The sequence below is a fragment of the Leptonotus elevatus genome, chromosome 5 (assembly GCF_054856555.1).
Source record: "Leptonotus elevatus isolate MCC_2025b chromosome 5, RoL_Lele_1.0, whole genome shotgun sequence".
Classification (NCBI taxonomy): Eukaryota; Metazoa; Chordata; class Actinopteri; order Syngnathiformes; family Syngnathidae; genus Leptonotus; species Leptonotus elevatus.
The window spans coordinates 13,788,437-13,801,586 of record NC_141243.1 but is presented as its reverse complement, the minus strand read 5'-3'; the positions used below and the strand labels follow the sequence as shown (position 1 = coordinate 13,801,586).

Here is a 13,150-nt window from a genome sequence, read left to right as displayed (position 1 = left end):
TTTAAAAAAACTTTGTTTACTGTAGCAAACAATAGGGAGCTATTTACTTACATTTTTATTTAACTTTTGAAGACATACTACTGCCCCTGGAAGATCCCTGAACTTTTTGTTAGATTTTTAAAACAAATATGTCTATTGACTAAGACTTTTTTCTAACTCCAATATTTTCCGAACCCAAAACGTTGTTTGATAAACATATGCTTAATATAAATCAATAAATGAATAGAGTTTGTATTTTTAAAATGTTTGATGCCAATATTTTCCCCTTTAGTGAAAATGAATATCGGCTACAAATATCGGTTATCGGAGTCCTTAAATACTGATAATCGGTATCGGTATCAGCCCTGAAAAAAGCATATCGGTCCATCGTTAGTATGCAGGAGTTACAAAAAGTAATTATTCATGCTAAAAAAAATACAAACATTTAGCAAATGACTGAGCTAAGGTAATTGAAATAGACAAAATGCCAGCCCATGTGCAATCAAGCTGATGGGGTCTGTGGCAAGTGAGGAGGTGCTGGTGATGGAGCAGAAGATTTATTTTCTTCGGGTAAGATGCCTCCACACACAATATTATAGCAAGCTATATTGGTAGGCTACTAATAATAACCTGACATCCTTCTGCACACTGGATCAACAGAGTCAGAAATCTCAACAGGAAGTGACTGATCAATGATCTTTTCTCTTTTATCTCACGGCTATGCTGTCTCAAAAGGCTGTTCGGGGGCCTCGCATCTCTGAAGTGTCACATCAGGAAGTTGTCACATGGGAACTGGTTCAATTAGTAGAAATTCTCCTCCTGGGTATGAGGGTTCTGTTCTTTGGTCACTCAATGGCCAGGATCTGACCAAATGTGAATGGCTCGGATTAAAGCCCCTTTTACAGTACCTCTTTAAGCTGGGAGCGATTTAACTTGCTTTCCCCAGATGTTGCTCTTTTGCATAATTGGCACAGTCTAGGAATGTGGGGACCTTTTTGTTCCTCCAATATTTCACATTCTAAGGTAGTATCAGGTGCACAGCCAGCATTATGTGTGTTTAAATAGGAAAATAGCAGGACAGGTGTGCGAGATTCATTCTCAACACTTATCTCCTCACTGAACCTCTTGATTTGTGCTTTTGTCTAGATTACTGGTATAAAGTCTTCAATTCTGTTTTGTACTCAGCCCAAAGCAATACAAGTATTGCTTTTGCTGCCATTTTATGGCAATTGAGTTGAGGAGCTGTAAACATTGCTTTGCTGCCATCTTGTGGCATTCTGCCAAGGCGTTATGTTGAAGTCAGCTGAGGAGCTTCTTTTAAACTCAAGTTGTGCTTTGCCACCAACTTTCCAAACATGGGAAAGACTTGACTTTGACTTGATATCCAAGAGACTCGAGTTGACTTTGACTCGAACTGCACAGCACTACACTACACAAGACATCTTATAGCTATAGCAAGAAGAAAGAAAGGAAGAGGGAAGGGAAGAAAGAAAGAAAGAAACAAACAAACAAACAAAGAAAGAAAGTGTTTTGTTTTGTTGCATTGTTGCACACCTGCTGGTGTGAAGTGGCTACCTAAAGACAGTGATAGAAGAAGCTCTTAAGATTTTTTAAATTTTGAATTCACGTACCTTGCTACCTAGTTTGCACCTCATAGGATGAAGACAAAAACAGCAACATCTATCTTCCTTTGTCACGACAACCCGCCACAAAGACAGGTAAGCTAACGTCACAGTTTGTAGCTAGCAATACGAGGACTGGTTAGCGACCGGTAAAAACGATGTGTTTGTGTACAAGTACAGCTAAGTAACGTAACTAGAGGTTGGGTGGTTTATGACAACTATCTGAACTGCTCATTTCATTCTGTTTGCATGCTTTAATTTTATCTAATTATTTAATGTATTTAATTATTCATGCAATTTTCATACAATGTTCCCACACATGTCCAATTGTAACCTCCAGTAACAGAAAATTATGACACAGAACAAAATAAAAACAAAAAAACTCTTAGGTGACTTTTTACTCCAAAATGAACTAAACATTACAATTTTTGACATTTTCACATCCAAACTGTAGGCTTGACAAAAAAGCGACGTCTTACCAGTTCCAACCAGTTTGAATGAGACCTATTTTTGTGTGCCATGCGTCTGCCCACGTCATCTAGCCACCTAACTAGATTGTTCCATCAGACGGAATTACCCGCATCACTCAATGAAATGCAATTATTGATTACGCTGCTCTCCTCCCTGCATCCATCCCTGCATCCCTCCCTCCCACCAGCCTCCATCCCCCTGCCTCCGTCTCCTCTTCTGAAGTACTGCAGCGAGAGAGCACTGCGTCGGGGAGGGGGGAAAAAAAAATCACGTTGTGCACTTCATTTACGTCGGATCCACTTCTTTGTTAAAGAAATGGCCATGAGATTTATTCAACATACATCCAACAATGGGTTTTGAGAAGATCTATCTACTTTTATTGCCATAAATGATGGTAAGTCTTTTTTCTCAACATCTTCAAGTTGGTAGACCCATTAGTCTCATGTTGAATGTTTTATCTTTGTCAGCTGAAAAGTTAAAGTGAAAAACATCCATTTTATTTTTGTAGCTATATGTATTAATGCTTTTAGTGTTGGGTTAAACAAAAAGGATTATTGATATTTTTTTGCGAATCATTTGTTAAAAGTTGCATGATGGCTACTGGCGATGCAACTGGCATCATTTGTGAACGTGGGCTACAGTTAATCATTTAATTTGATTATTAAGAATTTTCTGTCCAGTTTTCATTTATTATATTTCAATTCATGGCGACTCGGAGTCTGGGAATTGCTTGTCTGCGCCATGTGTAAAAGTTTAAGACGGGCTGTAATTGGAAACATTCTTGGTGAGTTTTTGCAGTGTATATGTTCATTCCCTGATTTTGGTGAGATTGAGATACTTCCGCTTGATAGGAGTAGAGTTTTTAAGGTTGTAGACTGTGGAGTTAGAGGCTGTAGAGCAATGCAGCCGCCTGCCCCGGGGCAGTTGGAGCACTCTGCCAAAAAGAGGAAAGGATGTGGGAAAAGGCAACCGACTCGCCCGTGAATTGCACCTCGTGAGGCAATAAACGATTGACAGGCTCGCAACTGCTGAACTGGAAACCTGTGGCAAAGAAGTGCTTTGTGAGATCTGTAAACATGATGCTGCACTGTTGTCCTCTTGTATTTGCAGTTAGAATATTCCAAAAAATATATGTATATTTTTTAAGGGTTGCTGGCTACCAAAATCCTGTGAAAAGCCTATTAAAAAAAAAAAATTCAACTTGGTTCTAAGGTTGCAAATGTGCAAGAAACAAAGCAATTTTGGTGCAACCCCCCCCCCCCCCCCAACTACCCGAAAAAACACACCCCTCTCCATAATGCAATTGTTAGTGTCCTATGCGCCTATTGCTAGTGTTTCACGTTATCTCCATTAGCCACAAACTAGCTTACCAACTAACAAACACAAATTTGGTGCTCTACAATTTTGAAACTTTTTTTTTTTAAAGTAGAATTGATTTCCTGTATTCCCTGTTTGTGTCGTGTTCCCCGTCCAAATCCAAAATGGCACGCTCCCATCATATTATATATCCAGCAAGAAGCTTGCAATTGGCCCCTGGTGGCGATATGGGACATTTTTGTACGAAGATATCTATAAACAATAATCTTACCACAATTGAGCTAGGAACACTCGTGCCCGTTTTTTTATACTCTGGCCTGTCATTTCCTTAAAACGTAAACTTTAAGCAACATAAAAGAAGCTCACAAGGGACTCCCTTTGCATTTTACTCATCGTGATCGTATTCAGCCTGTAATGCCTATGGGCAGCGAAGCAGAAACAAAAGCACCACAAAAAGATTGTTTCTCTCAGTTATCTTGACAAACAATCAAGAGATTCAGCAGATGTTTCATTATTTTGTTTAGATTATGGTTAATGATCCCTATCGCCAAATGGCCTGAAGAGCTTTTGCATTTATCTGGCAATGAGGAACCCACTAAATATAGACAAGTAGATCCAGTCTGAAATAGAAGTGCTGATACAGGTAAATCTGTTATAAATGAAGTACAGAAGGAATATTTTCATTAGTGGTCTGTCTGTGGTCATGTGGTTTCTCGGGTCAAGAACTGCATCGTTATAGACAACCACAATTGTTGCAAACAGATCAATCGGCTTCAGGGTTATAATAGTCTGGGATTTTTGATTGGGGTTACTTTTTTTAAGTTGAGTTAATTTCCATTTTTAGAGATAACTTTTTATTTTTCTAAAATGATTCGTTTTAGCATTTTAGTAGCCTACATGGCATATTTGTGGATTAAAAAAAAAGGTCAATAAATACTGTGATGAAAAAATGCAAACTATGATTTGAATGTCTGTTCGACCTTTTTTACACTCACACGAAATAAATATAAAATAAAATAAATGGACATTTTCATTAGAATTATAATTTGAATTAGTTTTATAAACATAAAATGCAGATTCAGTTATCTTTTAAAAAAAAATCTATTTTGTTTTTATTTCATTAATAACTTCGTTCAGGATTATTAACAGTTTCTATGATTCATATATGTAATTTGAGTTCCAAATGGTTTACGTACTTAACAAATGTTTACTCTTCAATGAAAACCATTAAAAAATTGAAAGTGTTTTTTTTAGGTTGTTATAAAACGCACAGGAGGTTGATTAATAATCAGAGTTATGTCAATGAAGAATGGTTGGCTACTACCCTTGTGTTTATGTGCCTCAGCGTTAGTGCAAGTGGTAAGTTAGTTAATGCAAATACTGATATGGTTTCAGCAAAACACAGCTCGCAGCAGGTAGACATGTTTCACTCTTAATTACTTTTGGATATATCTTCCTGATTAATCTGCATGTCATGAGATTTATTTGCAATAAGCTTTATTTAATGCTTCTGTTTTCTCAGATGGGAAATCGCTCATTTAAAAACACCATTTATAACTCGACATACTGCGACATGCCACAATTTAGATTATACATGTTTTTCTTTTTGTTTCTGTGTTGCCAAACCCCATCACTCACTACAACACACAAACACATGCACTATCATTCAATAATGCCATCACGGTTTGATGAAATCTCCTAATAGAAGATGTCCCATTCCGGAAGCGTCTCCTCCAGATGAGGCTACGACTTCTCCATTTTGATGGGATTACTTGCAGTGTTGCCCATTTAGAGATTGGACCTGCTCCTAGCTGATACTAATAGAGCAAACCAGCCGTCAGGTGTTTGTGGCGGTGAATGTATTTCAAAGGGCTGAAGTTGAATAAAAAAAAACCCATTTGAAATTGCCCACTGATAAATGTATAACAGTGGTGAAATAGATCCTACTGTATTTACTTGATGTCGAAAACAATTTAAAAGCAACACCCATTGAACACCACATATAGGTAGTTAAAATAAATGTAGCTTTTCGCAAATCTCATTGTGCTACACAATATGGTTCAACATCTGTCACCATGTGCATTTAATTGAGAAATATGTAGGCGGTCATTAATTCATTAAATGGCACTCAAAGCGCACTTCTCCCCAAAGACATTATAAATCTCGGCCCACACTAAATTGTACAGCTTTATAGACACCCATCTATAATTTATACCTGAATTTTGTTATTTGTATCAATGCATAATTCTCTAAAAAAATGCCCCAACTCAAAATGAAACAAATTCCTTCCATCCATTCTTTAGCTCGGGGGTGTAGGCCGGACCAGAATGTCCATATCCTAATTAGATATTAATAACAACAGGTCAAAACTATTTCCTGTTTTTTTGTGTACTAATTAAGTCAGAAAATATTCCTAATTGCCATTATCTTATTGCAGAGTATTCTGAAATTTCTTAATAATAAGCACAGCCAAATTTCAGGATGCCATTTAAGTGGACAAAATTAGCAACAACAGTACATTTTTGTGAAATGCAGTTTGTGTTCTGTCCTCACAGGCCAAATTGGACCCTCTGATGGGCCGCTTCTGGCCCACGGGCCATATGTTTGACACAGCTGCTCTAGCACTTGTCCTCATTAGTGTCGCTGGTAAAGAATCCTATGCCAGCTAAATTTAGGCAAGAAAGGAACAAAACACAAACTCATACAAATCATGATATGACAACATGACCATATATGGTCAGGCAATGAAAATATAATATATCGGTGGTGGGAATAATAGGCGAGAACATGAAAGATGGCAAAACAGCACTAGTGCTGTCTTGTTTGCAAGCGCTAGTTTGATTGCGATTGCTCCTGTTGCTGCGCGCACAGTCGGGGGCCTCTTCTGCTGCGGTCAGGTGGTCTTCTGTGAGCTCTGGTGTCTTCTGAGCTTCATCACGCCTGACAGCACACCTCAACATGCACTCCATTGATTTTCTGACAGGCAGACACCACCAGGAGCTGTGTGAGCATGCTTGTCAATGTGCATTGACTCAAGGGGAAAAAAAGAACAGTTTGTTTAAGCAACATGGCCTAATCCTGCAGCAATGTATGCGTGGTGGCAGTCATGGCCCTGAACTTTGACACACCCCTGGCTGTTAGTTTAGCAAAGAATAAGCAGTGCAAATTGTGCTATTTAGCCAGAAGCTATCACTGTATGCACATCATCAAAAATAAAACACCATTTACTTTACTATTTTAAACTGAGAAGTACAAAATGCACCCCGCATCACTGTATCTGGGAGAAATTAGGAAATTTTACACCCACTTAAGTTACCATAATGGTTCTATGCTTGATAAATGGCACCACCTCAATTGCCAAAAAGCTGCCATTTGATTAATTCTTACGACAATCCAAACCATCGCTGATGCCAGTGACGGCATTAAAAAAAAAAAATTATTGGTCCTTGCTCATAACCACAGAAAACATCCAATGAGCCAAAGAGATTAGTGGAGTCACCTTGAATCAGCAGTGTCATTTTGTCCAGTAAAATTGCATTATGGGAGCTGGAGCCGGCCCTGTGATTTGTGTTCTCCTGACAAGGCTTCAGTGTTCATTAGAGGCTGTGGTGAACAGCCCTGAGATGCATGTGGAGGGTGCACTCTGGACAGCTCTGATCTCCTTGCCCTACACTTAAGTCAGTCTAGAGATGATTTAGTTTTAGCTAATTCTAAGTAAATAAGTGAAGAGCTCTTTTCCTAAATGCTACGAACCCATTTAGATTTTTCTGAATTAGAAGAAAAAAGCTGTGAATGTCTCAAGCATCAATAATAATAATAATAATAATAATAATAATAATAATAATAATAATAATAATAATAATAATAATAATAATAATAATAAATCAACATTTCTGTATGACTGCAAGTAATGGCAATTTGTTTTTCACTTATATGGTGAAACTTTCAAGAATTCAAAGAAGCGCTTTAACACGATCTCCCCATTCACATCAGGAGCAACCGTGGGTTATATCTTGCTCAAGGACTTTTGGACATAGTTACAGGGGCTCCGGGTCAAACCCACAACCTTTGGGTTGGAAGATGGCCGCTCTACCGAATGATCCATGCCACCCCAATAACTGAATGAGTCTTAAACCTACATTTATCATTCTATACTTTGGTAAATTGGGCAATAATGGATGAAAGCAAAGTTGAGTGAAGTAGCCACAATTGGCCACCTGCAGTTTTTTATTCCAATGACAACTCAGATTTTCGAAGTAAGGTAACTTAAGCAGTACTATTTCTATGAGCTTGTGCCACTTTTATGTTCACATCACTCAACCATTAACTCAACGTTTTGGCTAAAATTTGTCGAATTTATTTCTCGTATGGTTTACTATTCCCTTTTACAGTGTAATGGAAGAGCATTTAATTGTTCTGCCCTTCACCTTCAGATGTTGTTGACATAGATAGATGCACAAAAATATATATATATTTTTTTGCACAAATGAATTTCAATCCGATCATTCCCAACAGGCACCCCTGGCCATATCTCCCTATACTACTCAGTCTCTCGCAGGCATATTGGCATGATAGCTGGGGATAGCGAATTATACTATGACGTATTAACCATCATTATAGGCCTCCCTTCATTTCTTTGGCGTCACCATTTCTCAACAGCCACATGCAATTTCAAAAGGAATTGCCAATTTCTGTTTTAATGTGTGTTCGCCTGCCATAAGATAATAAGAAGGAGACAGCTGGCCTGACTTCCGATCTGGGATGTTGAATTGTGAATCATAGTTGAGCGAAAAATTACATTAGACTGGGGTCTCCCATTCATTAGCATTGGTTGGGAAAGGCCCTTTTCAACCATGTGTTATTGTGCTGACGTGTTGCTGTGTACGTTTGTTACATAGTGTATTAAATGCAACATGAAATAATAAATCATACTTGGTTTCAAAGTCACTCTTTTTTTTGTCACATCGTGCTGTTTTCTTAGGATGGAACTAGGGATGCTATTTTCAACTGATACGATAAACCATTAATTTAGAAAGTGCCAATGTCGATAACCGAAGTATGCTGATAATTGTTTGCAAAATTAACTTGAATACAAATATACTTTCGAGTCCTATTATAAGTCCAACATGTTAAATACATTGAAACATTGTAAAGCACCATTAAGCCGAATTGTATTAATATCTCTGCTTCAAAGACAACAAGTAAGTAATTTTGAGTTTGTCAAAACAAAACAATCATGTTTTAAAACTGCAACAAAAAACTGCAACGGTTACATTTTGGGCAGACACAAAAAGAAAGCCCACACTGGCGACTGCCATGTTGCCATGATGCATCCGTGAACATGAGGTTACGCGCATTATGACCTCACAAATATGCAACACTACCATAGGAGAAGGGAGGGGTTGAGGAGTTGGACACAACTTCAGCCTAAACCACAACAGATGAACCAAGGCGGCAAGTCTATTATTATCGGAGGATTTCTTTATTGCCTGATTTATTTGTATAACGTCAAATTGGTCGATAATTGCCGATAATTATCGGCCGTCGATATTATCGTGCATCCCTAGATGGAACCCAGGGTCAGCGGATACAATGAAAACAGCAGAGGCCCTAGAATTGAACCCTGTGGAACACAATATGTTCCGTTATACATGTGAATTCATATTGCACATATTCGAATCGTCCAACCACTTTCTTTTTTGGCTCGACATAGTACGAAGGGATTGCAATGTTAAAGAAATCACTCGACGCACCATCACAACGGCCATTAGTCGACAACTGAGTGCACCAAATTCCCTGCAGCACAGATAGGCCAAACCACTGAGACTGACTCACCGAACCCATCTTAAGAACCACTGTTTTAAGTGCTTTGCTATTTTTACCCAAAGGCAAAGCAAGAAATAGGGAGCAATCCTGGATATTTTATTAAAATCAATGCAACACAAGCACAACATTGTCTTCACATGGTTTAAAGTCCTTAGAGAATGTGATGTCACCTGTTCATAAGGGGTTCGTAATAATTATGGATCTGTATGAGGTTTGGTTGGGCAGCATTAGGAAATCCTCGCTTTACATTTTTAAATGTGCCCACCTCTCTGAGCTTTCTTTTAGATTACGACAAACATTGTGTTTTTTTTCTTTTCTTGTGGTAATAGCACACTAATGAGTTGTGTTCCTTGCTGCTTTTTCAGACCGACTGAGCTGACCAGTCCCAGCGTAAACCCGCCCTTCTTGCTCTTCTTCCCTGTATATCAACTGGCTTAGCCAGAATGGAGGACACTTACAATAACAGGACTTCCCTGGTTAAAGGGGCCAAGGATATGGTCAAGGAGGCAAAGCGGCAGGCGACAAAGAAGGTCAGCAAAGTGGTGGACCGTGCTGCAGATGAGTATTCATCCCACCACAACTATTCGCAATTCCGGGACGATGCGGACGACGACGACGAGGATTTCTACAGGAATCCACCGAGGCAAGATGGAGAGGGTTACCATGACAATGACGAGGGCTCCAGCGACGCCACTGAAGGCCACGACGATGAGGACGAGATCTACGAGGGCGAGTATCAGGGGGTTCCCTCCACTGGTGACAGGAAGCATAAGGAGGGCCAAGTGGCCCTTGGGCAACCCATGTCGGACGCGATGAGGGACCGAAAGGAGCTGGAGCAGGAGCGACAGGCGGACGAGGAGGAGTTGGCGCAGCAGTACGAGCTCATCATCCAAGAATGCGGCCACGGGAGGTTCCAGTGGCAGCTGTTCCTGGTTCTCGGACTGGCCCTCATGTCGGATGGCGTCGAGGTGTTCGTGGTGGGCTTTGTGCTTCCAAGCGCTGAAACAGACATGTGCGTACCTGATTCCAGCTCAGGATGGTTAGGTGAGTAAACATGTTTACAGTATGTGTATTATTTTTTGTTCTTCTTTTCTTTTTTTCTTTTTTCCTAAAAAGAGCTCAGTATTTTTCATTCGGTAATGTCATCATCATTGCTCCTTTTTTTTTTTATGTGGGTGAGTATGTGTATGTGTATGTGTATGTGCGTGCGTGTGTGTATTCGTTAGTTCACCAAAAACCTATTTAAAAAAAATCCCATACCGTTCACCTAAACCGAACACCGCCGTCAGGAGACCCGAGGAATGACCAAAGAAAACAAAGGAAGGTGAAATGTTTACAGTATGTGTATGTTTGCATGTGATGTGTCTTACCTTTGAAAACTATATACCAAACGTGCCAGTAGGTGTTTAACAAAAAACGATTTGAATCAGGAAATTGTTTCGGTTGTAGAAGATGCAGGTGCACACAAAATCGAATTGTTCCATTTTAAAATGTACCCTTCTATTCGTATTGCACCCCATATATCGAGATATGTATTGAATCGCCACATTTATAGTCAAGTCACAAGTGACAAGTTAATGAATATTGTAAAATCTGAATCAGATGTATTGGCCAATTACACAGTAGAATCGGAAGTGTAAATTTAACTCCCATAGTGTTAAATTTAACACTTTCCCTGAGTTTATATAGTTCTCACCAGTTCTGAGTTAAATTTACACTTCCAAAAGTCTAAAAATGTAACTCATTGGTAGAGTGAAATTGTGAACCTGTGTTGAAAGTACACTAGTGTCAGTGTTAAAAATTAAACTCAAACATTTTACTCTGGCAAATGGTACTTCATCTATATAGCGTTTTTCCTCCTTACAAGGCCCTCAAAGCACTTTACATTTTGACTATTGATGACACAGCATCAAGAGCAACTGTATGTTGCTCAAGGATACTTTGACATAGTCACACTGGCCTGCAAGGATCGAACCCATGCTCTCAGGGTTGTGAGACGACCACTGACTGAGCACCACCACCCCAACAACAACAACTTATGTATCGCTATTGAAATGTCGACCGCGTGCTGGAAATTTAGAAAGTTTCTCCTTCGCCGGAAATGAGGGTGTGGTCAATTTAACACTCAAGGTAGTGCTATTCAGGTTACACCCAACATCCACCCCAACACTCTGACAGTGTAACTTTTTATCTTAACAGTGTTAAAATAACGCTGCTTGCTGCATATTTGATCGAACACTGGAAATTTAACACTGACCGATTTACTGTATATGTATAAAAAGACACAAGGAGTTCCCGTCCTCTATATTTTTGGTCCAGTTTCTGAACCTGTAATCCTCCAGTCTCCACTTTTATCACTAAGCAGCACCTGCCTTTGTCAAGAAACCAAATGATTAGTGCCACTTGCATGTATTGTATGCAAGCATGTCATGCTTCAGTCTATATTTGTGTCAGGTATGAAAAAACAGGCTTCCAGTTAGCTAGTCTTGTATCAGGATTAAGAGGGTAACGAATATTGCTTTCCCAGTGTGCTGAGCAGCGGCCCCAACATCCCTGATGGCTGCACGTGTAATCCATCATCACAATGTCGTGCACAGGGAATGACTCACTCACTCACTGTGTCAGTGTACTGAAGTGGCACACAAAACAGCCTTAGATATACTGTACATTGAGGATATGCTGTCGTTTTCATCAAGTAGAGAAGCTACCTTTCTACAGCAATAAATCAACCGAGAGATACTGCTGTAAGATTTCATATTTTGGGAAAAAGACACCCAAGATAACTCAATTAAATTCAATTTTCAATTAAATTTTTATTTATTTCATTCTTTAAAAAAGAAATGAAAAGGGACAGAAATAAGTGAAATGTGAGTGTTGTGGTATCTGTCTCTGATCAATCAATCAATCAATCAATCAATCAATCAATCAATCAATCAATCAATCAATCAATCAATCAATCAATCAATGAAGAAAGAAATAAATAAAGAAAGAAAGAAAGTAGAACTCTGCCCTAGTGTACAAAACAGCCCATATGAAGACATGATTGGACGAACCTATGGTGTTCCACAGGGTTCAATTCTGGGGCCCCTGCTGTTTTCATTGTATCTGATGCCCCTTGGCTCCATCTTGAGAAAACAGTTGTGGTTGTTTTAAAGTGCTCTATGAATATATAGTTAGTTGAGGTGAGTGATGGGAGTCAACATCCTAGCTCAGGGGTCTGGAACCTGCAGCTTCTGGCTCCTTGTGGATGTCTAAAAAAAATGGTAGATATTAATATATATTTTTTTATATTTATTTTAATGAATTAACGCTTTAGATTTAAAAAAGTAATTATAAAATGTCCCAAAACAAAAGGAGAAATCCCAAAAATTACCATAAAATGTTCACACAATTGCCAAAAATATCAGAAAATTGAAATAAAGGCAGAAAATAATGTCAAAAAATAGTCAAAAACGGTCCAAAAGGGCAAAACATTACCACAAAACATCCATACTGTTTAGTTTATCACAATGTTCATAAGGTTTTGTGGCTCCAGACAGATTTTTTCCCGTTATTTATTTGGCCTAAAATGGCTCTTTTGACAGTAAAGGTTGCTGACCCCTGTCCTAAGTCCAATGAAAAGTTGAGCAATTCTAGTCCAGCACAACTAGCTATCTAGCAAAGCTAAAGAAACACTTTCAGCTGCATGGAGATGGGGATACAAAACCACAATAGCTTCTGAATTGGTGAAAAAAATAAAGCGAGCCAGATTCGACGTTTCATTTTGTTCACCGGGAAACCCAATACTGTTTTGAATTTGAAAAAATGGGTTTCAGTACCTCCAACAAGGTTAAGAACCACTGCTCTATGTCTTTGTGGCTGTCATTCTATCCCCATGGTTGAGATGTTACATCTTGATTTTTCTGTCCCTTTCCAAGTATCCACGCAAGCGCTTT

General features: G+C 38.9%; 1 protein-coding gene across 1 annotated transcript in view; it reads left to right on the top strand.

The window, feature by feature from the left end:
• Positions 1-2,175: 2,175 nt before the first annotated feature.
• sv2ca (synaptic vesicle glycoprotein 2Ca) overlaps positions 2,176-13,150 on the top strand; it is a 34,256-nt gene continuing 23,281 nt past the window's right edge. The window contains exons 1-2 of the mRNA XM_086076808.1: positions 2,176-2,466; positions 9,581-10,259. Coding sequence (XP_085932934.1) covers positions 9,659-10,259 — 601 coding nt within the window. The 5' untranslated portion in view covers positions 2,176-2,466; positions 9,581-9,658. The remainder of the gene's footprint in view (positions 2,467-9,580; positions 10,260-13,150) is intronic.